General features: G+C 38.6%; 1 protein-coding gene across 1 annotated transcript in view; it reads left to right on the top strand.

Annotated features, from left to right (window-relative positions):
- The window catches only part of LOC105482228 (clavesin 1), a 206,633-nt gene that overhangs the window by 88,608 nt on the left and 91,616 nt on the right, over positions 1-26,409 (top strand). The window contains exon 3 of the mRNA XM_011742236.3: positions 724-898. Coding sequence (XP_011740538.1) covers positions 724-898 — 175 coding nt within the window. The remainder of the gene's footprint in view (positions 1-723; positions 899-26,409) is intronic.

Here is a 26,409-nt window from a genome sequence, read left to right as displayed (position 1 = left end):
AAATCACCTGGTGAATGGGCATATGTGATGTGGAGGAATACACACAGCACTGGAGAGCTGTCACTCTAGTTTGTATTCAGGTCTGCCTGTTGTCATAGTTACTGATGTACTCAAAGCAAATTCCCTCCCAAATCACACTCTATAGACCTTCACTGAAAATAAGCTATTCTTCCTGTTTTATTTTTCTCTACCCAAGAATTAAAGCTAAAAAATAGCATCAATGGCATGAATATTTTTACACCCTTAGCAGGATTTTTTAAATACAGAGGAAATAAAAGAGGTTTCATCAAAATAAACACCTCTGATTGAGGTCTCACCTCATTTGTTCAGCAATGATTCATGGTACTGGGGAAACAACTATGATTATGACCCAATGCCTACCCTCAAGGACATCAGAGCTCTATGAGGGAGAGAGATGGGTAAGGGATGTATTTCAACAAAATGCAACCGGGGCTGTGGTGAAAGCCACAGGAACACAGAGGAGGGTCATCTCATTAAGTTTGGGGTGCAGATCCGAGGGAGGTGTCCAACCTGCAAGTCTTGAAGTATTATTGCTGTGAAGTTTAGCAAATGTATTTTCAGTCCCTTTGGGTACAGGATGCCAATGTGACCCTGCAGACTGGGCTCATGGAGCAGTGGCATGCGGAGGCCAGTACTGTAGCACGCAATGTGCTATCATCTGCTTATATTCACACACAGCTCTCCTTTCTGCTCTGGCTGCAGGAACTCCTTCACAGACATCCTTCGTGCCATCTTGCTGTCGTTGGAAGTCCTAATCGAAGATCCGGAGCTTCAGATAAATGGCTTCATTTTAATTATAGACTGGAGTAATTTTTCCTTCAAACAAGCCTCCAAACTGACACCTTCAATCCTTAAACTGGCCATTGAAGGGTTGCAGGTATGTTCAATGAATGCACAATACAAGACCATGTGTGACAACATCCTTTTTTTAAAATTATTGCAACCAAAGTAATATTTATCCTTTGGAGTGGAAAAAGGAAACTTGGATTAAATTCATGTGAGTACTCCATGTTTTTGTCTCAGCCAGAGTTTTAGATACTTTTAAAAATTATCTTTCATTTTCATTAATAACTCCAAATTACTGTTACCCCAGGCACAAATTATCCACTGTAGCAATAATGAATAAAGCTGCAAGATGTTTGGCTTAATCCATCAGAGAGTTCACAAAAATTAAAACTAGGAAACATCTGCTTTATGAGCATGTCATACACAGGGGTGACATGGGGCTTTTAGAAGCATTTTTGTGCCCCAGAAGTGCACCCTGCAGATCACCACTTCCAAGAGTGTAATGTGATACCAAGCTTGCGCTTAAGTGGATCATGTCGGTGCAAACAAAGGAAGCAGATGAAACCCCCTCCTGTTTGTATGACCAGCTATCAGGATTTTGGAGAAGAGGTTTTTGGGCTACATGGAGGGTAGAATGGTTAGTCTCTAGGGTTCTTTCTACTTTCTAAGGATCTGGGATTCTATGAGAAGTAACTCAGAAAGGCAATGCTGCTTAGCTTTCTGGTGACACATTATTACAAATTACAATTACTATACCAAATTAAGGGCATGGTTTGGAGACATTTCGAATCAGCATAGATGAAACTCATGTCCCTTCTTAATTTCATAGGCAGATTAACTCGATGGAGTGACTCTCCCTCCGTAGATGGCAGTTATAGGCAACTATGTATATAGCAAAATATGACATTCTCAGATCAAGTAGTCACTATTCATGCTCTTCAAAGTACAAGACTAAGACCCATTTCAATCATCCATTACACTCCACTGCAATAATTGGTGGGTCTGTTTCTTACATTACAGATTATTCCTATTTGGCCCCCAGCAAATATCTGGCACCTAGTGGGCCTCTGATAAGCATGTATATATTGAATAGATCTTATTTTATTGAAACGTATCCTATTTCCCAGAGGAGCAGAAGTAGGGCAGGCATTTCAGAAGAGAAACAGCAAGTCCACATTGCTCCAGGGATGCCAAATTGTCCTGGGTGGCCACATCATACAGTGTATTTGGGGGACATTTGTAAAATTGCTTTTGAATGTACAGACTACATGGAGCATCCTGCCTTGCCTAATCATAGACTTCTGTGTTCTTTTCCATCAGTCACTTCCTCTTAGCTCTAACTCCTTTTCTCCAACCTCCTCTCACCTAAGCCTCTGAACATCTGATCTCTCTCTCTTTAGAACTTTTATCAAAGGAAGTTTTAAAGTAAGCTTCAGGGCTTAGATCATGTGCTTAAATTATGCTGACCATATTTCCAGGAATTTCTGTACAAGCTGCATGTAATCTTATCTTTTTTAAAAAAGATAATTTATTACATGTGCAAGTAGCTGTGATTCAAGTTCTAGCCTTTTATAAAATTTTTTTCTTAAATCAGTAAGGAAAATGTCCTTTATCCAACCCTATGTTCCAATTTTTCTTCCTGAAAATGTATGGATTACTTAATACGTCCCTTGAAAGGTTCAGTAGGTTGATGTGAACCTACTGAGGTCTTACTGAATTAATCCATGTGAATGTGTTTTAAAAGGTAATGCTGTACATAAATCAAAGCTATTCTTGTGGAAAATACTAGAGGACCTTCGGAGGTGCAACTTGGGTCCCATTTGGGCCTCCAGTTGTCATACGCCAGGGTCCAAGATGAATTTCATAATGTCCTACGACTTTGGTTAAGGAATAGCCCTCCTGTCAAGGGGAGGAAGCCCGTGGTCCCTGGGGAGCTGAGCTGGGGTACAGTTCCTTCATCAAGGATAGGGGCTCCACCACCCCATGCTTTTAGCTTGTTGACTTGGCCATGCTGAAGAAGCACTCAGGGTCACTGAAGACAATTCTGCTCTTGCTCACAGTGGATGGTCAACTCTGCTCAGCTACTTAAAACGTCTCACTTCAGGCTATCTGCTCTCTGGTTCTGGGATATTCAGATGCCCTGGTCAATCTACTAATGGCTCTCCTAGCAACGTTTTTCAGGTAGCCATTAACCTCTCTGCTGTCTTGGAAAAGCCATGAATGGTACTAAGCAGAGTTCATTCCTTTGTGGTCAGCAGTATTGTGTAAGGAGGGCCCTATACAGGTGTCCATTTATTAGCCACAAAAATTCAAGATAAATTCCAACACTACTGGCAGACTTTAATAGGGAAAGGAAAACCCACATGCAGCCAGCATCAATGAGAGAAGAAAAACCACGTGCTTCCTTCCTCCCATGCGCCCTCAGAGAGACCTGAAGAAGCCAGGCATCCTTTGGACATGTGGGAGGTTGTGAGGGAGATCCTGTGTTCCAGTGCAGAGAACTTGCTCTCTCTGCTGTCCTGCCTTTTCTAGGGTAGGTGTGAGAACGTGGCCTTGCAAGGGGAATTAAGCAGTCCAATTTGGTGCTAGGCCATCTGGTTTGGGATTTCAGCTGTTTGTTTATAGCATTTGTCTAGGATTACCTGCTTCTCAACATCTGGAGAATTTTGGGCCTTGGGGTACGAAACACTCCCGCCTTCCCTACCCTCCCCCATCTCTACCACCAAATACGTAATACAATACCTCCTGCAGGGACAAGGTGGTTGGGCCCATCCCAGACAGCTCAATCTTTAGGCAGTGAGAATTCAAGGTCATTCTGGGTCAATCATGCACTTTGCATGGTTCCAGGATCCGGAGCTTTAGTCCTATTACCATGGCCCCTAGTTCTCCATAAAGACAGTTGTTCAAGGAGAACTTTGATTAGTAATTGCTACATGTTTGGTTCTTTGATTACTAATTGTTACATTTTGAGTTCTCTGGGGAGCAGACTATGCTGTGACTAACATGCCAAAGATTTATTAGGGAGTGCTCTTTGGGTCAACACCTGTTGGGGAAGCTACCACAGAAGAAAGTTGGACGGTAGGAGAAGTTAAGCTGGGATTCAGTCGTCTTCAGAGATGCCTCAGACATTCTGAAGCCAGAACAAGCATTTACAGATGGACTTAACAGTCGGGGCCTTTATATGCACACAGCACTCAGTCACTGTGTGCTGGCTGTCCTAGGAAAAGGTAGTAAACTTGGGCAAAGTGGTTCTCTTCAGCCAGAGGTTCCAATGGGAGCTGTTATCTGAGAACTGTCTGGCAGCCCTCTCAGTGGCTGGGCAGCATATCAGAGCATCTGTAATAAGCAAAAGATGTTTGGAATCTCTTTTGGAAAAGCTATTACAATGTAACATCAAGAGCTTCGTTTATTCTGAATCAGGATACATACCTGTGTTTTCTATTCCCAATAGACCCCAAAGTGGATGTGATTCTAGGTAATATAGAGGTGATGGGCACTGGGCTAGCAAGCAGGGGATAGTCTTCTATTTTGGTCTACCAGTTGTATTTCTGTGCTTTAAAAGGTAATTAATACTGCTTCTGACCATAATCATTAAAAAATGGTATGTGCATGGAGTTTGGTTATGCCCTTCATAGACTTATTAATGAGTTATTGTAATGATCATATCGAAGGCTTCTCTTTAGGGATCATCAGATTTTTACGTCAAAATTTATCCTGTATGAGTCAGTCATGAAATGCTAATAGTGTATGTACTATAAATTCCTCCTTTTAGAGCAATGCTTTGAAGAATTGTCATTGTTTAGAATATTAAGTTGCCCCAGTTACATAAATATTCTATAAATATTAGTTCAAAAGATCTTAGTCAAAATACTAATTTTGAGAATGCTTGAAAGTCATGTACTCCTGTTGGGCCGTTTGATCTTTACATGTGGTCAATATAAAGTCTAAAAGAGCTGTTGTATCTGTTCATTACAATTTGTTTAAATTTTAATCAAACAAAGTAATATTTATGCTACCGTTTTAATACAGCTCAGCGTTATTCTCAGTTCTGCTGGGGATTTCTGGCAGAATGAAAAACATCCTGAAGTCCTGCTCTTGAGCTTTGTAATGTGTCCAAAATCAATTTTTGGAATTATTTTTTTATAAATCACTGCAGCCCAGTGATTACAATCAAGGTACTGTGTTTATCAATGTTCAGTCAACCCAGATACTTCAAGAGCTACCTTGCTCAAGTGTTTCACTTAAGAAGAGCTATAGTCTTGTGTCCTGTAGAATATTTTAAAATATTTGATTCCTTGAAGGACCCAGATATTTGTCACGGATTTAGAAAAGTGTGTTTTTCACTTTCCAGAAGAGATCCAGAAAGCGATCTACTTTTTGATTTTTCTCATTTTCATGCTCATGTCATTATGGTCTAGCCATTCTGAACACTTTATCCATTCATTAACTCTTCATTCAAGGTTTATTGTGTGACTTTTTTTTTTCTGTTAGAGTTTTTTTAATAACATTTATATCAACTTTGATTCAACTTCTTCCAACAGTTTTGAGCTACTTTAGTAGAAAAGGAGGTCCGTTGCTTTTCCAACTCTTTCCGTTTTTTGACCCTAAATTATGACTTTCTAACTTTTAGTCCAGGTAGGATGGAATGTGGAGCAATGCTCAGAGCCTTAGCCAACTGGAAATCACTTATCTCCCTAGTGTCCTTTATTTATTTAATTTTTTTTGTGTGTTATGAGAATTACGCTTTTTTCCTTTCAACTTTTATTTTAGGCTCAGGGGGTACATGTGCAGTTTTGTTACATGGGTAAACTGTATGTTGCTAGGGTTTGGTGTACAGATTATTTCATTACCCAGATAGTGAGCATAATACTCAATAGGTAGGTTTTTGTTCCTTGCCCTCCTTCTACCCTCCAACCTTAAGTAGGGCCTGCTGTCTATTATTCCTTTCTTTGTGTCTATGTGTACTCAGCGTTTAGCTCCTACTTGTAAGTGAGAATGTAAGGTATTTGATTTTTTGTTTCTACGTTAGTTTGCTTAAAATTATGGCCTCCATTTGCATCCATGTTGCTGCAAAGGACATGATTTCATTCTTGTTTTTACAGCTGCATACTATTCCATAGTGTATATTTATCACATTTTCTTCACCCAGTCCACTGTTGATGAACATCTAGGTTGATTCCATGTCTTTGCTATTATGAATAGGGCTGTGACTAACATATGCATGCATGTGCCTTTGTGGTAGAATGACTTATATTCTTTTGGGTATTTACCCAGTAATGGGATTGCTGGTTTGAATGGTAATTCTGTTTTTAGTTCTTTGGCATCTCTTTTTAATACTCCTCAAACCTTGGTTCATTCTCTCTGGCTTCCTTCCCACAGCCTGCCCCCTTTTCCAAAACATGATTTGTTCACTTCCCTTTGACAAATTCAAAGTGCCATATTCACTCAAAAGATTAGAACAATGAAAAATCTGTCACATCAATGGGCAATGGTAGTTCATGAGTATCAGTGATGGATCACATTGTGATTAGAAATTTTGACAGGTTGGGCAGATGCATTTCAAGTTAGCAGTATTAATATATTCACACCAATTCTGCAGTCCATACGTCAGACATGCAGACATCCTGACTCATGGTGTATTCATCCAACATAAAACTTGGGTCGGCTAGTCTTCTAAACAGGAGTACAGCAAGGAACAAAGCCAACCTGGCTTCCAGGCGCTTACAGTCAGTCTAGGGCTTTACTTCTCCAGGTGTAGTCCACAAACCAGCACTACCAGCAGATTCTCAGGCTTTGCCCCAGACCTACTGAATCAGAGCTGTATTTCGACAAGTCCTTCAGATGATTAGTATGCATGCTAAAGTTTGAGAAGCCCTGCCCTAAAACTGGGTATTATACAAGAACGTGATGGATATCAACGTTAAGCACTGCAGACGCCCCTGGAGGGTTAGTTACCACCCGAAGTACTGACCCCGCTCCCAGAGTTTCTGATTCCATAGATCTAGAGCACAGTCCAAGAATTTACACTTCATGCACACTTCCAGGTGATGCTGCTGCTGTTGGTACAAACCACACTTTGGTGTGTGTAAGAGTAGAGCCCACTGTCTGGGCTTCAATCTTGGCTCTGCTCCTCGAAGACCTCAGGCAAATCATTCACTTTCTGGGTCTCAGTTTCCTCGTCTGTGAAATGTGGTGTCAGTACCCTCCTCAGAGGTTTATAGTGAAAATCAAATAGTACATGCAGCATGCCTGCCAGACAGCCAATGGCCACTCAATGTTAGAGTGTTGTTGAAAGAATGAAGAGGCCAACCCTTGTCTGTGGGCCCATGTGGCTCTAGTACACTCATTTAAATGAAATCACTCTCCATTGCCCCAGCTCTCTAATTCGGATCTCTGAAAATTAGACCTTACCAGCCTGTTCACTGGCCCTAAACAAAAGAGTTCCTTATTTCGGCTCACTATAGATAATGACTTAGGGCGAGATTGGTGTCACCTGCCCATGCAGTGGCCGTTGAGGCACTTTTTCTTTCGGTTCATGTTGTGTGATCATTTTAATTATCACCTGACAAATGAGGGATGAATCTTTTCCCAATGCCTTCGCAGTGTGGTGATTAATGAGGCTGAAACGCACCTCTTTCATCCTGTAGGACTCTCTTCAGCAGTAACATTTATAGCATCTTTTATTAATTTTTACAGTTTTCATGTATTAAAGAATATTAGAACAGATGGACGAAAAAGGATATTTGCATTTTGTCAAGAAGTTGCTTAATTCATGTTTTCTTAACACTCCGGGTATGCTTGAAGGACACTTTTTCTCTAGGCAAACTATGTTTTACCTCCTCAGGTCACAAAGCTGTAATTTTGAATTTGCAAGAGTGCATTGTGTTATGATATGAATATTAGAGGAATAAATATCTCCTCTAATGCTCTACCTTGTTAAGTATCAATTAAATTCAGGAAGATAATTAGGGCTAATGACACTCTGGTGATTCTGATGGCAGGCTCAGTATGGCCCATTTAAAATAGTTCCATTTAAATGGGTTTATCTTTGGTGTACTTCCGATAAATGGTGTTTTCAGACTCCCATGCATTATAAACCTCACCAGCCCTCTGATTCATCCATTTAGGAAGCAGTCACTAAGCTGTTACTTCCAGTCAGTCACAAAGATAAATAGATGCAGTTCCTGTTCTCAGGAAGGTCACAGTTCAAAGCAGAGGCGGACTTACAAAGAAATGATTCCTTAAAAATATTTGGAAAAAGAGACATGTACCAAGCTAATAAAATCTCAGAGGAGGAATCCAGTCTAGCCATGTGGAGTCAGGAATGGCATCCTGGGCAAGGTCAGGCCTCAGCTGATACTTAGCAGGTAAGAGTGGAATAGTAAGTGAAGATACAGGAAGTGCTTACAGACGGTGGAGAGAACATGGACAAAGACAGAGAGACAGCTCAGTAGGAGAGAGAAACAGAATTAATTTATTTTTTCTGGAGTGCACAAGTGCCAGGCAAGGAGCTTGTGTGCCCCTGCACCATGCTAAGGAGTTTGTTCTCTTCCTGCAGACTTAGAGAGCCCCCGGACATACGGAAGCAAGATGGCAACACAGATTTTTATTTCACATGGGATTAATTTGGTGGCTATAAGCAGGGAGGGGTTAAAGGCAGGAGAACCAATTAAAAGGCAACTGCAATAATTGATGTAAGAAATGATAAGCATCTAAACTAGAATTCAATAACTAAATAGGAAGAAAGATAAGGCAGTGCTTGAGGGTTCGCTGCGTGGGAAGTGGTGGAGGAGGAGTCAAAGATGAAGGTCAAGTGTGAAGCTAAGGTGAAGGGTGAATGGTGATGCTGACCAGTGAGATCGTGCAGACAGGAATGGGCAGGTGTGGGAGGTAATGAGCATTTTTAGGGGTTAGATATGCTGAATTTAAGATACTGTGGATATCTTCATCATTTACATTAAATCTGAGCTGAAGGAAGAGGAAGAGGTTTAGGATGGATCCATAGATTTGGTGGTACTTGAAATCAGAGGAAAGAAAAGATCATTCAGAAAAAACCTAGGGAGGGAGAAGCAGTGACTGAGAAAAGAACCCACGTGAAGAGCAACATATCATGAACAAGTTAGATGAGAAGCAGGAGAAAGGGGAGATCAGGACAGGAAACTGTGAGAAGAATAAGGACAGAAACTAAGGAACTGGAGCTTTGGAGAGAAACCATGGCAGTGCAGTGGTGGGGGTGTCATCTAGAGAGCTCTGGGTTGAGGGGAGGTGGAGGAAGGAAGATAACTCTGCTAAGAAATGTGTCCACAAACCACAGGTGGTGGGGGCATAGAGGAAACTGGAGGAGACGGAGCAGGAGCATGGTGGTAGAAGAAGCATTCCATCTTACTTTCCGTCGGGCAAGATTTTCATGAGAAGAATGTATTAAGGGCCTTGACACAGCTGGGGGAGATTGATCTTGACAAAGGACTGGCCTCTGTGAATTGTTTAGTTCCCGGTTAATATTTCTCAGTGCACCAAAGAAGAGATCTCTGCCTCTCATTATTGTAAAATGAAGTGTGGTATGGCTGTCCAGGGACTCTGTTCTGAATATGCTATGTAATATATTAGTAGAAATGGAGACTATTACAAGTTTCTAGTCCTGTCAGTGTTCTAGGGGAACTAGCATCAGAGTTAAAGCAGCATTTGGCGTTCTTGAAGGGACCCTGTTGGGAAGAAACTCGGTAGAGAACCTTGCCCTGCATAGCCCACCCTCTCTGGTGATTAAACTACAGGTGTTAAAAATAATGCCCTTGCAAAAGAATTAGTAAACACAAGAGAAGAGGAGGCCATTTGCGTAACAGACCAATTCACTGTATCTTCCAGGCTGAGCTAGACCAGAGTTGAGGTTGAAACAGTGTCATGAAAACTATCACTTTTTTCTGTCCATCTCTCAGTCTCACTTTTCTCTGTACTGACTTTATTTTCAGTCAGGATTTTTTTCATAAGGTGACAATGAAGACTGAAAATTTCAGGTACGTGTGACCTCTAGTGTCTGCGTTCTTGGCAGGAATGAGGGGATTGAGAGATTCTCTGGCTAAATGAGATCTTGAGCCCATCCAAGGTTCTACACCTGAACCATAGAGACTAACATGTTGGGAGGTAGTCCCCAAAAGATGCCAGGCAATGACAAGCATTTCCAATTAGAAATTTAAGGAGGTAGAAATTTGAGGGACTTTTTTGTTGCATTTTTAAACTTACTGACCAATATATCACCTGGGAATTGGAAAGTTGGTTATTGTTTCTGTTAGGCAACTAATTCCATGGATAGGCTTGGGAAAATTGCTTGACACCTGGACGCCTGAGATTCTTTATGAGCAAGAACTGAGGGGAATGGACTGCAGCAGTGGTTCTCATACTTTATAACTCCCAGAATCACTGGAGAATTTGTTAAAACCTTGATTCTAGAATCCCAACTTTGGAGTGTCTGATTCAGTAGTTTGGGGTGTGAGGGTAAGAATTTACATTTTCGAGAAATTCACAGATGATGCTGCAGGTGGCTGAAGGACCACACTTAATAAACCCTGGACTTCATAAATCTTTACAGCCCTTCTCATCTTCTAATGCTATAAATCTGTAATTTTACTTCTACAGAAATAGCCTTAGAGCCTAGGTCAGGATGGGAAATAGGTTTGCTCTCACATATCAAATTTAAACGATTAAAATGCAGTATTAAGAAGAATTCTGACGCAAATGCCATGCTCAGCTGTAAAAGATTACTGTGATTGATTCATGATTTTCCTTCAGTGTGGATGGCACCCAGGCAATCCTGCCACATACTGGCTCTCCCTGATGTGGGAATGTCTAGCTCAGGAGGCAGTCTAGTGTTCATGATATAAGAAATAAGCAAAATAACCACAAGGAATGACAAATATGTCAAGCTCATCTTTTCTAGTCTAGGGTAAATACAAGGATGCTGCTGATGATGGTAATGATGATCATGATGATGATAGCAGTGATGGTACCTATTCATCTGGCACTTAAAATACTTTCACAAACATTTTTTTATTTGATCCTCCCTACATTCCTTTGACTAAGTGTAGCAGGAGAGCGACAAATCATCACTTCAAAATAAGAATATGAAAAACATTGATCGAAACAATCAAATATCAATTTCCAATAAAATTCTAATTGCCTTTGAGGCCAACTATAGACCTTAGAATTTTTGTTGTGTTCCACCATGGGAGAAAGTGTACTTTGTTAGAGTAAATAAGTGGTAACATATAGTCCAAATTCACCAAAGAAGAACATTTGTTGCTGAGAAGCAAATAAGGCCGGGCGCGGTGGCTCATGCCTATAATCCTAGCATTTTGGGAGACCCAGGTGGGCAGATCACCTGAGGTCAGGAGTTCAAGACCAGCCTGGCCAACATGGTGAAACTCTTTCTCTACTAAAGTACAAAAATTAGCTGGGCATGATGGAGGGTGCCTGTAATCCCAGCTACTCTGGAGGCTGAGATGGGAGAATTGCTTGAACCCGGGAGATGGTGGTTGCAGTGAGCCAAGATCACACCACTGTACTCCAGGCTGGGCGGCTGAGTGAGACTCCATCTCAAAAACAAACAAACACACAAACAAAAACAAGAATTGTTAACCCTTTATAGCCCAAAGACAAAATTCCACTGTACAGTTCCTTTTTTAAAAAAAAAAATTTCAATAGGTTTTTGGGGAACAAGTTGAGTTTGGCTACATTAATAAGTTCTTTAGTGGTGATTTCTGATATTTTGGTACACTCATCACCTGAGCAGTGTACACTGTACCCTATGTGTAGTCTTTTATCACACAACCCCTTCCTAACCTTCCCCATGAGTCCCCAAAGTTCACCGTATCATTCTTATGCCTTTGCATCCTGATAGCTTAGCTCACACTTATGAGTGAGAGCATACAATGTGTGGTTTTCCATTCCTGAGTTAGTTCACTTAGAATAATGGTCTTTAATTCCAACCAGGTTGCTGCAAATGCCATTAGTTTGTTCCTTTCTATGGTTGAGCATTCCATGGTATACAAGTATCAAATTTTCTTTATCCACTTGTTGATTGAAGGACATTTGGGCTGATTCCATACTTTTGCAATTGCAAATTGTGCTACTATAAACATCAATGTGCAAATATCTTTTCCTTTTAATGACTTCTTTTCCTGTGGGTAGATACTGAGGAGGGGAATTGCTGGATTTTTATATTTGAAAGGACTTAATTTTTGTGTAAACTGCGTAAAATTGTGTAAATTGTGTAAAAACTCTTTTGACGAGTAAGGTACATTGAGAGAACTACCCAAATCATAAGTGTGTAGTCAGTGACTTTTCAGAAAGTAAAAGCATCTAGTAAACCAAATGCAGATCGAGAAAAAATAGTAACTGTGACCCAGAGATACTGTGTACCAGTGATTGACCCCAATGGTAGTCACTATCTTGACTTTCAAAACCATAGGTCAGCTTTGCTGCAGTTGAGTTTATACAAAAAGAAGTGACTGACCACTTATGTCATGGTGTTCCTATCTGAATCAATCATTTTTTTGCTTGATTCAAACAGGAACACCATGACATAAGTGGTCAGTATGACAACACCTTGGTATCATATCTGTTTGTAACATTTTTATAAAAGATCTGAAACTATTAATGTCTACATTTGTAATTTATTAAATAAACTATTCTTGAAAATTTTAAGCCTAATAAATGCAGTAACACATTGTCTTTGTGGAACTGAATTATACAGCAATTGTATCTCCTAAAATAAAGGATATGCAGCATCAAATAAGTGTCACAAAATGGCTGCATTAAGCCTACACACTTCATTCTTTTTTTGTTATACCTTTTTTATTATTTATTTTTTAACTTGACACATAGTAACTGTACATATTTATGGGGTACATAGTGATGTCTCAATCCGTACAATGTGTAAGGATGAGTTCAGGCTAATTAGCATATCATTATCTCAAACATTTGTCATTTCTTTGTGTTGGGAACATTTAATATCCTCTCTTCTAACTATTTGAAAATACATACTATTTTTAGCTGTAGTGACCTTAACAGTGCTATAGAACCCTAGAACTTACTCCTCCTATCTGGTGATAAATTTTGTACCCTTGAACAAATTTCTCCCATTCCCCTGCTTCCCCATAACCCTCCCCAGCCTCTAACATCCTCTTCTACTTTTTCCTTCTATGAGATCAACTTTTTTAAGCTTCTGCATATGAGTGAGAACATGTGGTGTTTTATTTTCTGTGCCTGGCTTATTTCACTTAACATAATGTATACACTTTATTCTTAAGAAAACACCTCAAACTTCCCTTAGAGACTGTTTATTCTCATTTTACACATAATTCTTGTTGATTTGGTCATGTAGTTTCCAATCTCACCACATACTAGAAGTCTCAATGAAGAATTTGGGTTAAGAGGCTAACCCACATTAGCATACAGACAACATCAAGAAATAACAGGGCCAAGCGCGGTGGCTCACTCCTGTAATCCCAGCACTTTGGGAGGCCCAGGTGGGTGGGTCACAAGGTCTGGAGATCGAGACCATCCTGGCTAATACGGTAAATCCTAGTCTCTTCTAAAAATAAAAATAAAAAAAAAATTAGCTGGGTGTGGTGGCACATGCCTGCAGTCCCAGCTACTACTCGGGAGGCTGAGGCAGGAGGCTCTTGCTTGAACCTGGAAGGTGGAGGTTGCAGTGAGCCAAGATCGTGCCCCTGCACTCCAGCCTGGGCAACAGAGCAAGACTCGATCTCGAAAAAGGAAACAATAAATAAATAAAAATAAAAAAGAAATAACAGCTGAAAGCCAGGGAAGAAACACAAATAACATAAAATTTTACCATTGAAACTAGAAAGCACCATGACTGAGGCCATTTAGAGTCATGTATCTTAGTAGCCCTGAGAACACTGGCATATCATAGAATCAGATATGACGTGCATAGCCATAATCTTGAGCTATCTGGAAGAGTCTCGATCACATTCAACAAGCATTACTGAAGCCATCATGGAAGTGCATAAAATATTAGAGATGTTCATCTAAAATAGCTATCATGTGGTATAAAAATTTACAGCTTAAGAGGTAAACCTTTGGTCATTTGTGTACCTTGGAAGCTCCAGAAATTATTAATACTGATTTTTTGAGGATTTATGAAAGTAAAAAAGTTATTTTATAATAATAATAGTTTCCATATGACCAAGAAAGAGCGCTTTGAAGGTCTGCCTTTTAGATTTCCCAAAATGGAAGAATAATACATGCTCTAAATGCCTGGAGGTTGAAATCCATAATATTGTCTAAACTCAACTTCTGCCCCAAAAGTCCTACTCTTGGGAGTTCCTTACACATGCTCACTGCAAAAAGATTTTTTCCTTTAAATACTGCTAATTCTGATAAATAAAAATGAGAAAATGCAAATTATACCCAATCCTACTCAGAAATAAACATTTTAAATCTGGGCATCTGCTCTTTTCATTTTACAGTAAACAACTTTCTAACCCTTTAAATATTTTACTGCATTGTTTACAATGACTTACATCGTTGTTAAGTTATATGATCATGTATTAATCGACTCCCAACTGCTGAATGTTTAGATTATTCCCAATGCTTTCAGTATTGTGTGAAATGATGACGTGAATAATTCTTTAGCTAAATTTTTGGCCACAGGAATTAACTCCTTAGGATAAGCTTCTAGAGGTGAAGAGCATCTTGAAACTGCTCTGCAGAAGGGCTTTTGATATTCACCAGCAATGTATGAGAGAGTCTGCTTCCTGAACCCACACTGGGTACCAAACACAAGTTTTGGTTATTTGTGGCCTCTCCACAATGCCTATACTGCATAGCATCTTTTTGTTTCAGTTTGCTTTGATTACTAGTGAGGTAATTTTCCATATGCCTATGAAACATTTTTATTCCCTTTTCTGTGTTTTGCCTGTTAATGTACTTTAGCCATTTTTTGATTGGGGTTTTAAAACTCTTGTTTTATTACTAATTTGTAAGATTTTTTTGTTACTCAAGGAAATTAACATTTTATCTCATTGCAAATATTTTTCATAACTTAAATTAACAAGTGTTTATTTTTGCTGCTCTTTTTTTAAAGCAATTAAAAAGCTTATGTAATCAAGTCTGTTAAACTGCCTTTGCTATAGCAAATCTTTATCCCAAATGTTATATAAAACTCACTAGTATTTTCTTCTAGACTTAGATTTTTTTTGTAATTTAACATTTTAGTCTATCTGAAATTTATATTTGAAGAGATGTGAGGAAGAAATCTAAGTTAACTATTTCTCTATGTATTTTCATTTGTCCTAATACTGATTATTGGATAATGCATCCTGCAATGCACTTTAAAAGGTGGATAAAATCAATGCTGAGGACCTATTAAGAAGGACAGTGATGCCACAGCTAGTTATTCATTGAACTCATTCTGTGAGAAATGTCAGCCAATCTTTGATAAGTATGAGTAATGTGAATTGGCAGAGGATAGAAAGATGAGACTTACTTCAATTCAGCAACTATTTATTCAACTTATCATGGGCCAGAATTTTTAGCAGGTATAGGTGGAGGAACCAGCTGATTGTACTCCCAGGACAAGATGAAGATTAACTTGATGTTTCTTTGGGACCACCTGGAAGAAAAGGAAAAATAAGATGGGTAAGCCAGACACAGGGGTAGTTATTGCAGGCTCAAAAGCTGGACTGAAGAGTTGGGAAAGTACCTTCACTACTGAGAATTCTAAGGTACGTAGTCATAAAAATGATTTTTTTCTGCTTTAATAATAGACTGGATTTTAGTAATTTAAAGATGTTTAATGGATAGTATTAACAATGTGAAATAACCAAGAAGATTAAGCTAATGCCAGCTCAACTGAAATGTCATTTGTTGAGAGGAGTAATCCTTAATGCCCTAATCTGTAGACTCATTAAGGATTTGGAAGAAACTATGAATGACTTTTTTCACTAACTGAATGAGGATTTAATTAAGATATTCCTTTAATAAAAAGAGTATAAGGGAGCATTAAAGTGGATTTCAAGACTTTGGAAGGGGAAAGTTTGTTCTAAAAGAGAATCTGTAGAGAAGACCCAGTTTTATAGCTTCAGAAGCTATAAGAGAAATGACATCTTGATAGAGCTAAAACATGAAACATTCTGCGATCCTTTTCTCAGGTCAGAGCATGTTATCATAGAGTACGTTGGTACAAAGTTCAATTTTTTGATTGTTCTGGTGGTTTTGTTCTATAATGCATGCATTTCTTTAAATTTATATAATAACTACATTAACCCAAGTATAATACACACATAGAGAAGATAATCAACTTTGAGCATAAATCTAACATTCGGTATTTGAGAGCTGTCTTAGCCTGGGCAAGATGGTGAGACTTCATCTTTACATAAAAAATTTTAAAAATTAGTTGAGCATGGTGGTGCAGGTTTATAGTCCCAGCTACACAGGAGGCTGAAGCAGGAGCATCTCTTGGGACAAGGAGTTGGAGGCTGCAGTGAGTTATGATTGCATCACTGCACTCCAGCCTGGGTGAGAAAGTGAGACTCCCATCTCAGAAAAACAAACAAACAACAATAACAAAAAAACCATTTTTCTAAGTTGGCCTACTCTACTCATCCAAGTTTGTTGATTAATGCTGACCAATGCTGCCCCCTTCCCTGCTCCAGTTGTCTGATTTCCTCTTATTACAAATAAACTATAAATTACAAAATTATAAGTCCCATTTCTGCATTCCCACTGGTACCTCAGCCTGTAGTGATGCCAATCCACCTACCCTTTTATCTCTTAAAAATCTTATCCCTCACTTATGATTAGAATGATAGCCTGGAGCAGTGGCTCACGCCTGTAATCCCAGCACTTTGGGAGACTGAAGCAGATCACTTGAGGTCAGGAGTTCCAGACCATCCTGGCCAACATGGTGAAACCCCGTTTCTACTAAAAATACAAAAAAACTAGCTGAGCTCGGTGCTGCATGCCTGTAATCCCAGCTACTCAGGAGGCTGAGACAGGAGAACTGCTTGAACCTGGGAACCAAGAACCACTGCACTCCAGCCTGGGTCTGTCTCCAAAAAGAAAATATATATTTTAAATCATTTTTTAATTTAATTTAATTTAATTTTATTTTATTTTTTGTTTTTGAGAAAGAGTTTTGCTCTTGTTGCCCAGGCTGGAGTGCAATGCTGCGATCTCAGCTGACTGCAACTTCTGCCTCCCGGGTTCAAGCAATTCTCCTGCCTCAGCTTCCTGAGTAGCTGAGATTACAGGCAGATGCCACAATGCCCAGCTAATTTTGTGTTTTTAGTGGAGACGGGGTTTCTCCATGTTGGTCAGGCTGGTCTCGAACTCCTGACCTCAGGTGATCTGCCCGCCTTGACCTCCCAAAGTGTTGGGATTACAGTTGTGAGCCACAGCGCCCAGCTGAATTCTATTGTTGAAACTTTCCAGTGTATTTTGTATTTATCTAAGTATATCTTTCATTTCTAGAAGTTGTGATTTTCTTTTCTTTATGATATATATTTCTTTGAAGTTTTTTTGATTCATATCCTGTATTTTTAAAAAATCTCTTTAAGTTGGTTTTCACCTTTCTCTGGTACCTTCTTGAGTAGCTTAATAATCAACCTTCTGAATTCTTTATCTGGAAATTAAGATATTTCTTCTCTATCCACTGCTGGAGAGCTAGTGTGTCTTTTGGTAGTGTTATTGAACCTTGTTTTGTAATATTACCAGAGTTACTTTTCTGGTTCCTTCTCATTTGGGTAGACTGTTTCAGTGGAAAGATCTGGAACTCAAGGGCTGCTGTCCATATTCTTTTTTTCCCATGGGGTGATCCCTTGATGTGATCCCTTGATGTGCTCTTCCATTTCCCCTAGGGATGGGGCTTCCTGAGAGCCAGACGGCAATCATTGTTATTTTCCTTGTGTCTAGCCATCCATTGGGGCTACTAGGCTCCGGTCTGGTGCTGGAGAATGTCTGCAAAGAGTCCTGTGATATGATCCATCTTCAGGACTCCCAGCCATGAATACCAGCACCTGCTCCAGTGGAGGTGGCAGGGGAATGAAGTGGACTCTGTGGGAGTCCTTGGTTATAGTTTTGTTTAGTGTGCTGGTTTTCTCAAATGGTGGTTATGCTAGCAGGGAAGTTGTCACCTGCTCAGACTCAGAATCTCTGGTTAGCCAAGATGTTGCAGGCAATGGAATTGGCTGTTGTTTTCTCCCTCTTTGGAGCAGGATTGTTCTGTTATCAGTTGCTTGAGTTCATTGGCCCTCCAGCCAGGAGGTGGCACTTTCAAGAGAGCACCAGCTGTGGTAGTAGAAGGGGAATGTAAGCTTGCCTTATGTTGACCGGGATAAGTATTCAGGTTTCTTAGGTGATGGGCCGGGCCATAGAACTCCTGAGTTTATGTCTTTTGTCTTTGGCTACCAGAGCAGGTAGAGAAAAACCGTCAGGTTGGGGCAGGGTTAGGTGGGTCTGAACTCAGACTATCCTTGGGTGGGGTTTGCTGCAGCCACTGTGGGGGATTGGTGGGGGGTTCTCAGGTTACCAGAGTTATGTTCCAGGGAAAATTATGGCTGCCCCTACTGTGCCATACAGTTCACCAGGGAAGTTGGGGAAAGCCAGCGGTGACAGGCCTCACCCAGCTCCCATGCAGCCAGCAAGGTCAGTTTCACTCCTGCCATGCCTTGCCAGCAGCACTGAGTTTATGTCCAGGCAGCCAGCATGCAGGACTCTCTTTTTAGTTTTTCTGAGGAACTGTCATATTCTTTTCCATAATGGCTGTACCAATTTACATTCCCACTAAAAATGTACAAGTATTCCCTTTTCTCCACATCTTCGCCAACACTTATCACTCATCATTTTGATAACCGACATTCTAACAGGTATGAGGTAATATCTCATTGTGGTTTTAATTTGTGTTTTCCTAATGAATAGAGATGTTGAGCATTTTGTCATATATCTATTGGCCATTCATATCTCTTCTTTTGAGAAACGTCTGTTTAAATCCTTTGCCCCACTTTTTAGCAATTGTTGTCTTGCTATAGAGTTGCTTGAGTTCCTTATATATTTTAGATACTAGCCTCTTATCAGAAGTTTGGTATATGGACACAATGGAATACTATGCAGCCTTTAAAAAGAAGGAAATATTGTCATTTATGACAACATGGATGGAACTGAAGGGCATTATCTAAAGGAAATAAGCCAGGGACAGAAAGACAAATATCATATGAAGTCACATGTGGAAACTCAAAAAGTCAATTTCATAGATACAGAAACTAGAAAAGGGGTTACCAGAGACTGGGGGAGAGGGGAAGGAATGGCGAAAGGGGAAATGTTGACCAAAGGGTACAAAGTTTCAGTTAGACTGGAGGAATAAGTTTTAGTGATCTCTTGCACTGCATGGTGACCACAGTTAATAATAATGTATCATATATTTCAAAATTGCTAATAGGCATTTAACATTCCCATCACAAAAAAAAAATGATAAATCATTGAGGCGATGGATGTGTTAATTAGCTTGATTGAACCTTTTTATAATTTATACATAGATCAAAACTAACATCGTTTCCCATAAATATACACAATTATTGCCAATTCATAACAAATGAATAAAAAATAAATATTAAAAGGAAAAGATTGCTGGGTCCACACACAGTTTCTGATTCTGTAGTGTTGGGGTGGGGCCTAAGAATCTACATCTTTATAAAATTCCCATGTGATGATGCTGATGTGGTTGGTCCAGGGACTACTCTTTTACACTCACTGTTTTAGAGCACCTTCTTGCGCAAATTCTCAATGAAGAACCAAAGTGTTTTGCTCAACATTGCAAAGCTAGTTAGTGACACAACTAGAAACGTCATCGTAAACTTCAGGAGTGGGTTTTCAAGGTAAGATATTTTGACTCTCAACCTGTGCTTAAGGACTATTGTCTCCTTAAATAAAAATTGATTTTGAAGTAATATATATATTTTCCCACATCGTGAGTTATTTCTAAGGTATTGATAAGTTCGACTATTCACCCACTTATCCCAAATTGAAACTCTGACTGAATTCATGACTTTATTCTTTTTGTGTACATAATTGGTGATTTTACTTAATATTTTTGAAAGTTCCATCCTTTTCACTTGATCCCTAGAGCCACTGCTTTGATTTGGGGCTTCATTAGTTGTTTCCCAGAGGACACAACAGTTTCCTAACTTTTCTTTCTGCCTTGGCTAGATTTGCTTTAATTCATTCAAAAGTTTTCATATTCCTCTTTCTAAAAATCAAATCTGTCTTTTAGTATACACCATTTCCTTTTACTGTAATTTGAATACATATTTTAAATTGTAAGTTTAAAAAATAAAAAGTAATAAAAAATTGTTGTAGCATTTTGCAAAATTCCAAAAAGTATGAAGAAAAAAATAAAAATCAACCATAATTCCTCAGCACAGAGAGAACCATAGTTCATCTTTTGGTGTATTTTCCTTTCATCTTTCTGTTGGTCACAAAATTATATTTTTAAAATTTAATTTGCTTTGGATTAAACAGCTTGAGATATAATTCGTATGCCATCTAAGACACTCATGTAGGGTGCACAGTTAGTGCTTTTTGGTATATTCAGAGTTGTGTAACCATCATCACAATTTAATTTAGAACATTTTCATTACCCCCCAAAACACCTCATACCCACTAACAATCATTCTCTGTTTATTATTCTCTGCTTTTACAGGTCTGCTTTTACAACCACTAGTCTACTTTCTGTTTCTATAGATTTACTGATTCTGTACATTTCACGTAAATGGAATCATACAATATACGGTCCTTTGTAACTGGCTTCTTTCTCTCAGCATAATGTTTTTGAGGTGATTTCAGGTTATAGCATGTGCCACAACACCATTCCTTTTCATTGCCGAATATTTCATTGCATATCTATACCAAACTTCTTTATTCATTTGTCAGTTAATGGCTATTTTGGTTGTTTCCACTGTAGGCTATCATGAATAATCCTGCTATGTACATCCCTGTACATATTTTTGTATAGATATTTGTTTTCATTTCGCTTGGTTATGTATCTAGGAATAAAATTCCTGGATCATATAACTCTATATTTAACATTTTGAGAAACTATCAAACCATTTTCCAAAGTGACTGTGCTATTTTATATTTCCACCAACCACGCGGGAGAGCTCCAATTTCTCTACATCTTCGCCAGCCCTGGTTATTGTCCATTTTTGTTCTTGCTGTTTTTTAAATTACAGCCATATTTGTTGATATGAAACAGTATCTCATTGTGGTTTTGCTTTGCACTTTCCTAATGACACTGAAGATCTTTTCATGTGCTTCTTGGCCATTTTAATATATTCTTTGGAGAATTGTTTGTTCAAATTTTGTGCCAACTTTTACTTTTTTTTAATTTTGGAGTTATAAGAGACACATGTCTACATATAATTCCCTGGTCAGATCAAATATTTACTCTCATTCTGTAGGTTATCTTTTTACTTTATTAACAGAATCTCTTAAGGCATAAAGGTTTCAATTTTGATGAAGTTCAATTTATTTATTTTGTTGTTGCTAGTGCTTATTGGTGTCATATCCAAGAAACCATTGCCTACCCCAAAGTCAAGATGATTGACTCCTATGTTTTTTCTAAGAGTTTTGCATTTAGAGCTATAATCTATTTTGAGTTGGCTTTTGTGTATGGTGTAAAGCAGGGCTCCAACTTTATTCTTTTGCATGAAGATGTCCACTTCTCCCATCATCATTTTTTGAAGACTATTCATTTCTCATTGAATAGTTTTGTTTTCTTTGTTGGAAATCAACTGACCATAAATGTAAGGGCTTATTTCTGGTCCCTCAATTTTATCCCATCAGTCTATATGTCTGTTGTGTGTTAGGACAACACTGTCTTGGTTATTATAGCTTTGCAATAAGTTTCAAATCAGAAAATGTGAGTCACCCAGCTTTATTTTTATATTTCAAGACTGTTTGGGCTATCCAGTCCCTAGCATTTTCATATGAATTTAAGGATCAGCTTGTCAATTTTTGCACAAAAAAGGAGCTTGGATTTTGACAGAGACTGCATTGACTCTCTTGACGTACCTGGGGAGTGCTGCCATCTTGATTTTAAGCCTTTCCATGTATTTAGATCTTTAATTTCATTTAATAATGTTTTATACTGTTTGTTTTATAAGTCTTATTTTTTGTTTGTTTGTTTTTGAGACAGAGTCTTGCTTTGTCACCTAGGGTGGAGTGTAGTGGTGTGATCATGGCTCACTGCAGCCTTGACTTCTCAGGTTCCAGCCATCCTTTCACCTCAGTCTCCCAAGTAGCTGGAACCACAGGTGTGCACCACAATGCCTGGTAAATTTTTGCATTTTTGGTAGAGACGGGGTTTCACCATATTGCTCAGGCTGGTCATTAACTCCTGAGCTCATGTTATCCACCTGCCTCAGCCTCCCAAAGTGCTGGGATTGCAGACATGAGCCACCATGCCCAACCTAAGTCTTGCATTTCTGTTGTTAAATTAATTTGTAGGTATTTTATTGTTTTTGATATTTTATTTTTTGTTTCCAACTTTTATTTTTAGTTCAGGGGTACATATGCAGGATGGGTAGACTTGTTACATAGATAAAGGTGTGCCATGGTGGTTTGCTGTACAGATCATCCCATCACCTAGGTATTAAATCCAGCATCTATTAGCTATTCTTCCAAATGCTCTCCCTCCTCCCCTAACCAACTCTCCAACAGGCCCCAGTGTGTTGTTCTCCCCTTGTGTTCATATGTTCTCATTATTCAGCTCCCACTGAGAACATGTGGTATATGGTTTTCTGTTCTTGTGTTAGTTTGCTGAGGATAATGGCTTCCAACTCCATCCATGTCCCTACAAAGAACAAGATCTCATTCCTTTTTATGGCTGCATAATATTCCATGGTGCATATGTACTACATTTTCTTTGTCCAGTCTATCACTGATGGGCATTTAGGTAAATTCCACGTCTTTGCTATTGTGAATAGTGCTGCAGTGAACATACACATGAATGTGTCTTTATAATATAATGATTTACATTCTTTTGGGTATATACCCAGTAACCTAGGTCTTTGAGGAATCTCTAAACTCTCTTCCACAGTGGCTGAACTAATTTACACTCCCACTAGCAGTGTAAAACTGTTCCTTTTTCTCTACAACCTCGCCAGCTTCTCTCGTTTCTTGACTTTTTAATAATAGCCATTCTGACTGGTGTAAGATGCTATCTCATTGTGGTTTTGATTTGCACTTCTCTAATGATCAGTGATGTTAAGCTGTTTTTCATGTGTTTGTTGGCCACATGTACGTCTTCTTTTGAGAAGTCTCTGTGCATGTCCTTTGCTGACTTTTTAATGGGGTTGTTTTCTTTTTTCTTGTAAATTTGTTTAAATTCCTTCTAGATGCTGGACTTTTGTCAGATGGATAGATTACAAATATTTTATCCCATTCTGTATGTTGTCTGTTTACTCTGATGATAATTTCTTTTGCTGTGTAGAAGCTTTTTAATTAGATCCCATTTGTCAATTTTTGCTTTTGTTGCAATTGCATCTGGCATCTTCATCATGAAATCTTTGCCTGTGCCTATGTCCTGAATGGTATTGTCTAGATTTTCTTCTAGGGTTTTTATAGTTTTAGGTTTTACATTTAAGTCTTCAGTGCATGCTGAGTTGATTTTTGTATATGGTGTAAGAAACGGGTTCAGTTTTCATTTTCTGCATATGGCTAGCCAGTTCTCCCAGCACCATTTATTAAATAGGGAATCCTTTCCCCATTGCTTGTCTTTGTCAAGTTTGTCGAAGATCAGATGGTTGTAGGTGTGCAGTCATATTTCTAGGATGTCTATTCTGTTCCGTTGCTCTATGTGTCTATTCTTGTACCACTACAGTGTTGTTTTGGTTACTGCAGCCTTGTAGTATAGTTTGAAATTGGGTAGCATGATGCCTCCAGCTTTGCTCTCTTTGCTTAAGATTGTCTTGGCTATTTGGGCTCTTTTTGATTCCATATGAATTTTAAAATAATTTTTTTCAAATTCTGTGAAGAATGTCAATGGTAGTTTCATGGGAATAGTATTGAATCTATAAATTGCTTTGGGCAGTATGGCTATTTTCACAATATTGATTCTTTCTATCCATGAGTGTGGAACGTTTTTCCATTTGTTTGAGTAACCTCTGATTTCTTCGAGCAGTGATTTGTACTTGTACTTGAAGAGGTCCTTCACTTCCCTTGTTAGCTGTATTCTTGGCATTTTATTATTTTTGCGGCAATTGTGAATAGAGTTCATTTATGATGTGGCTCTCTGTTTGTCTATTATTGGTGTACAGGAATGTTAGTGATTTTTGCACGTTGATTTTGTATCCTGAGATTTTGCTGAAGATCCTTATCAGCTTAAGAATCTTCTGAGCTGAGATGATGGGGTTTTCTGGATATAGGATTATGTCATCTGCAAACAAAGATAGTTGGCTTCCTATCTTTCTATCTGAATACGCTTTATTTCTTTCTCTTTCCTGATTGCCCTGTCTTGAACTTTCAATTGAGTGTTGACGAGGAGTGATGAGAGAGTGCATCCTTGTCTTGTGCCGACTTTCAAGGGGTATGCTTCCAGCTTTCGCCCATTCACTATGATATTGGCTGTGACTTTGTCATATATGGCTCTTATTATTTTGAGGGATATTTCTTCAATACCTAGTTTACTGAGAGTTGTTAACATGAAAGGATGTTGAATTTTATGGAAGGCCTTTTCTGAATCGATTGAGATCATCATGTGGTTTTGTCTTTAGTTCTGTTTATGTGATGAATCACATTTATTGATTTGCATATGTTGAACCAACCTTCCATCCAGAGATGAAGCCTACTTGATTGTGGTAGACAAGCTTTTTAATGCTCTGTGGGATTCAGTTTGCCAGTATTTTGTTGAGGATTTTTGCAATGATGTTTATCAAGGATATTGGCCTGAAGTTTTCTTTTTTTGTTTTTCTCTGTCAGGTTTTGGTATCTTTTTGATATTTTAGATAAAATTAATTTGTTACTTTTATTTTTGGATTCTTCATTGCTAGTGTCTTGAACTACACTTGATTTTTATATACTAATATTTTATCCTGAAACCTTGCTGAACTGACTTATTAGCACTAATCATTTTTAAAATTGGATTCCTGAGGGTTTTATACATACTAGATCGTGTCAACCGAAACAATTAATTTTACTTTTTCTTTTCCCATCTGGATACATTTTACTTTTTGATTTTTTCTTGCTTAAATGCCCTGGCTAGAACAATGTTGAATAGAGATAGTGAGAATAGACATTCTTGTCTTGCTCCTGATTTTATGTGAAAAGCCTTCAATCTTTCATAATTAAGGGCGAGGCTAGTTGCAGGTTTTTTCATAGATGTCCTGTATCATTTTGAAGAAGTTGCCTTCTATTTGTTCAGTTAATCACCACCACCTTATTTTAAAGTCTTTAAATAGGGAAATGAAGGACTTCTTCAAGGTGAACTACAAACCACTGCTCAGAGAAATCAGAGGCGACACAAACAAATGGAAAAACGTTCCATGCTCATGGATAGGAAGAATCAATATTATGCAGATGGCCATACTGCCCAAAGCAATTTATAGATTCAATACTATTCCCATGAAACTACCATTGACATTCTTCATAGAAATAGAAAAAAACTATTTTGAAATTCATGTGGAACCAAAAAAGAACCCAAATAGCCAACCATGACAATCCTAAGCAAAAAGAACAAAGCTGCTGGAGGCTCCTTCTGTTTTATCCCTACTCTTCAGCTCCTAATTGTTCTTCAAGACACAGCTCAAGTGCTGGTAATTTCAAAAAGTGTGTAAATGCACTAGATCTGGCTTAAGCTCCCCTCTTACGTATTCTCATAAGATGATGCACATATTTTCATGCCAGGATTCAACTTACTGCTCTGCATTGTTGATTTAAGTTTTTGCCTCTTCAAGTAGAGTATCTTTTATTCACAAGGCCTGGAACCCACTCAGTAAATTGATGGATGGACAGACAGATGTATGTATGTTGAGATTTATGCCATGTTTTAATTAAGCATACATAAATTAATAAAAATACTGACACAATTCTAAAATTCTTAGCAGCCATAAAAAACAAGAGACCCTAAAGGCAAATGGAGTTGTTCTAGGGCCTCTGGAATGTAAATTGGGGGAAAACGATTGACAAATAAAAAGGCATGTCAAGCAAAAAAAAAAAAAAAAAAAAAAGATGTTGGAAGCTAGAGTTCTCCCAGAACTTGTTTGTCTCTATTCCTGGAAATAATGCTCTATGACATCCTTATACCCCTCACCCACAATCCCACAATCCCCAATACCAGTTATTATATACTCGATTCAACTCAGAAAATATGGCAGGATATGTTAAGTAATCAACCAGGTTCATATACAAAACAAGTAAGAGCTGTGGCCCGTGATCACAATAAACCAAGTTTCACCAACTGGTTAATGTACACACACAATTCAATGAGATATTAAAAACAGATAATTAAATACTAAAATGAACAGTATAGACATTAGTTCAGTGGATGGAGTGACTCACTTGTTAACAATTATTGTGTGCTAACAATATTCC

The sequence above is a fragment of the Macaca nemestrina genome, chromosome 8, assembly GCF_043159975.1.
Source record: "Macaca nemestrina isolate mMacNem1 chromosome 8, mMacNem.hap1, whole genome shotgun sequence".
Classification (NCBI taxonomy): Eukaryota; Metazoa; Chordata; class Mammalia; order Primates; family Cercopithecidae; genus Macaca; species Macaca nemestrina.
Note: the sequence above shows the minus strand (reverse complement) of the source record. Positions and strands in the feature narration are given on the sequence as shown.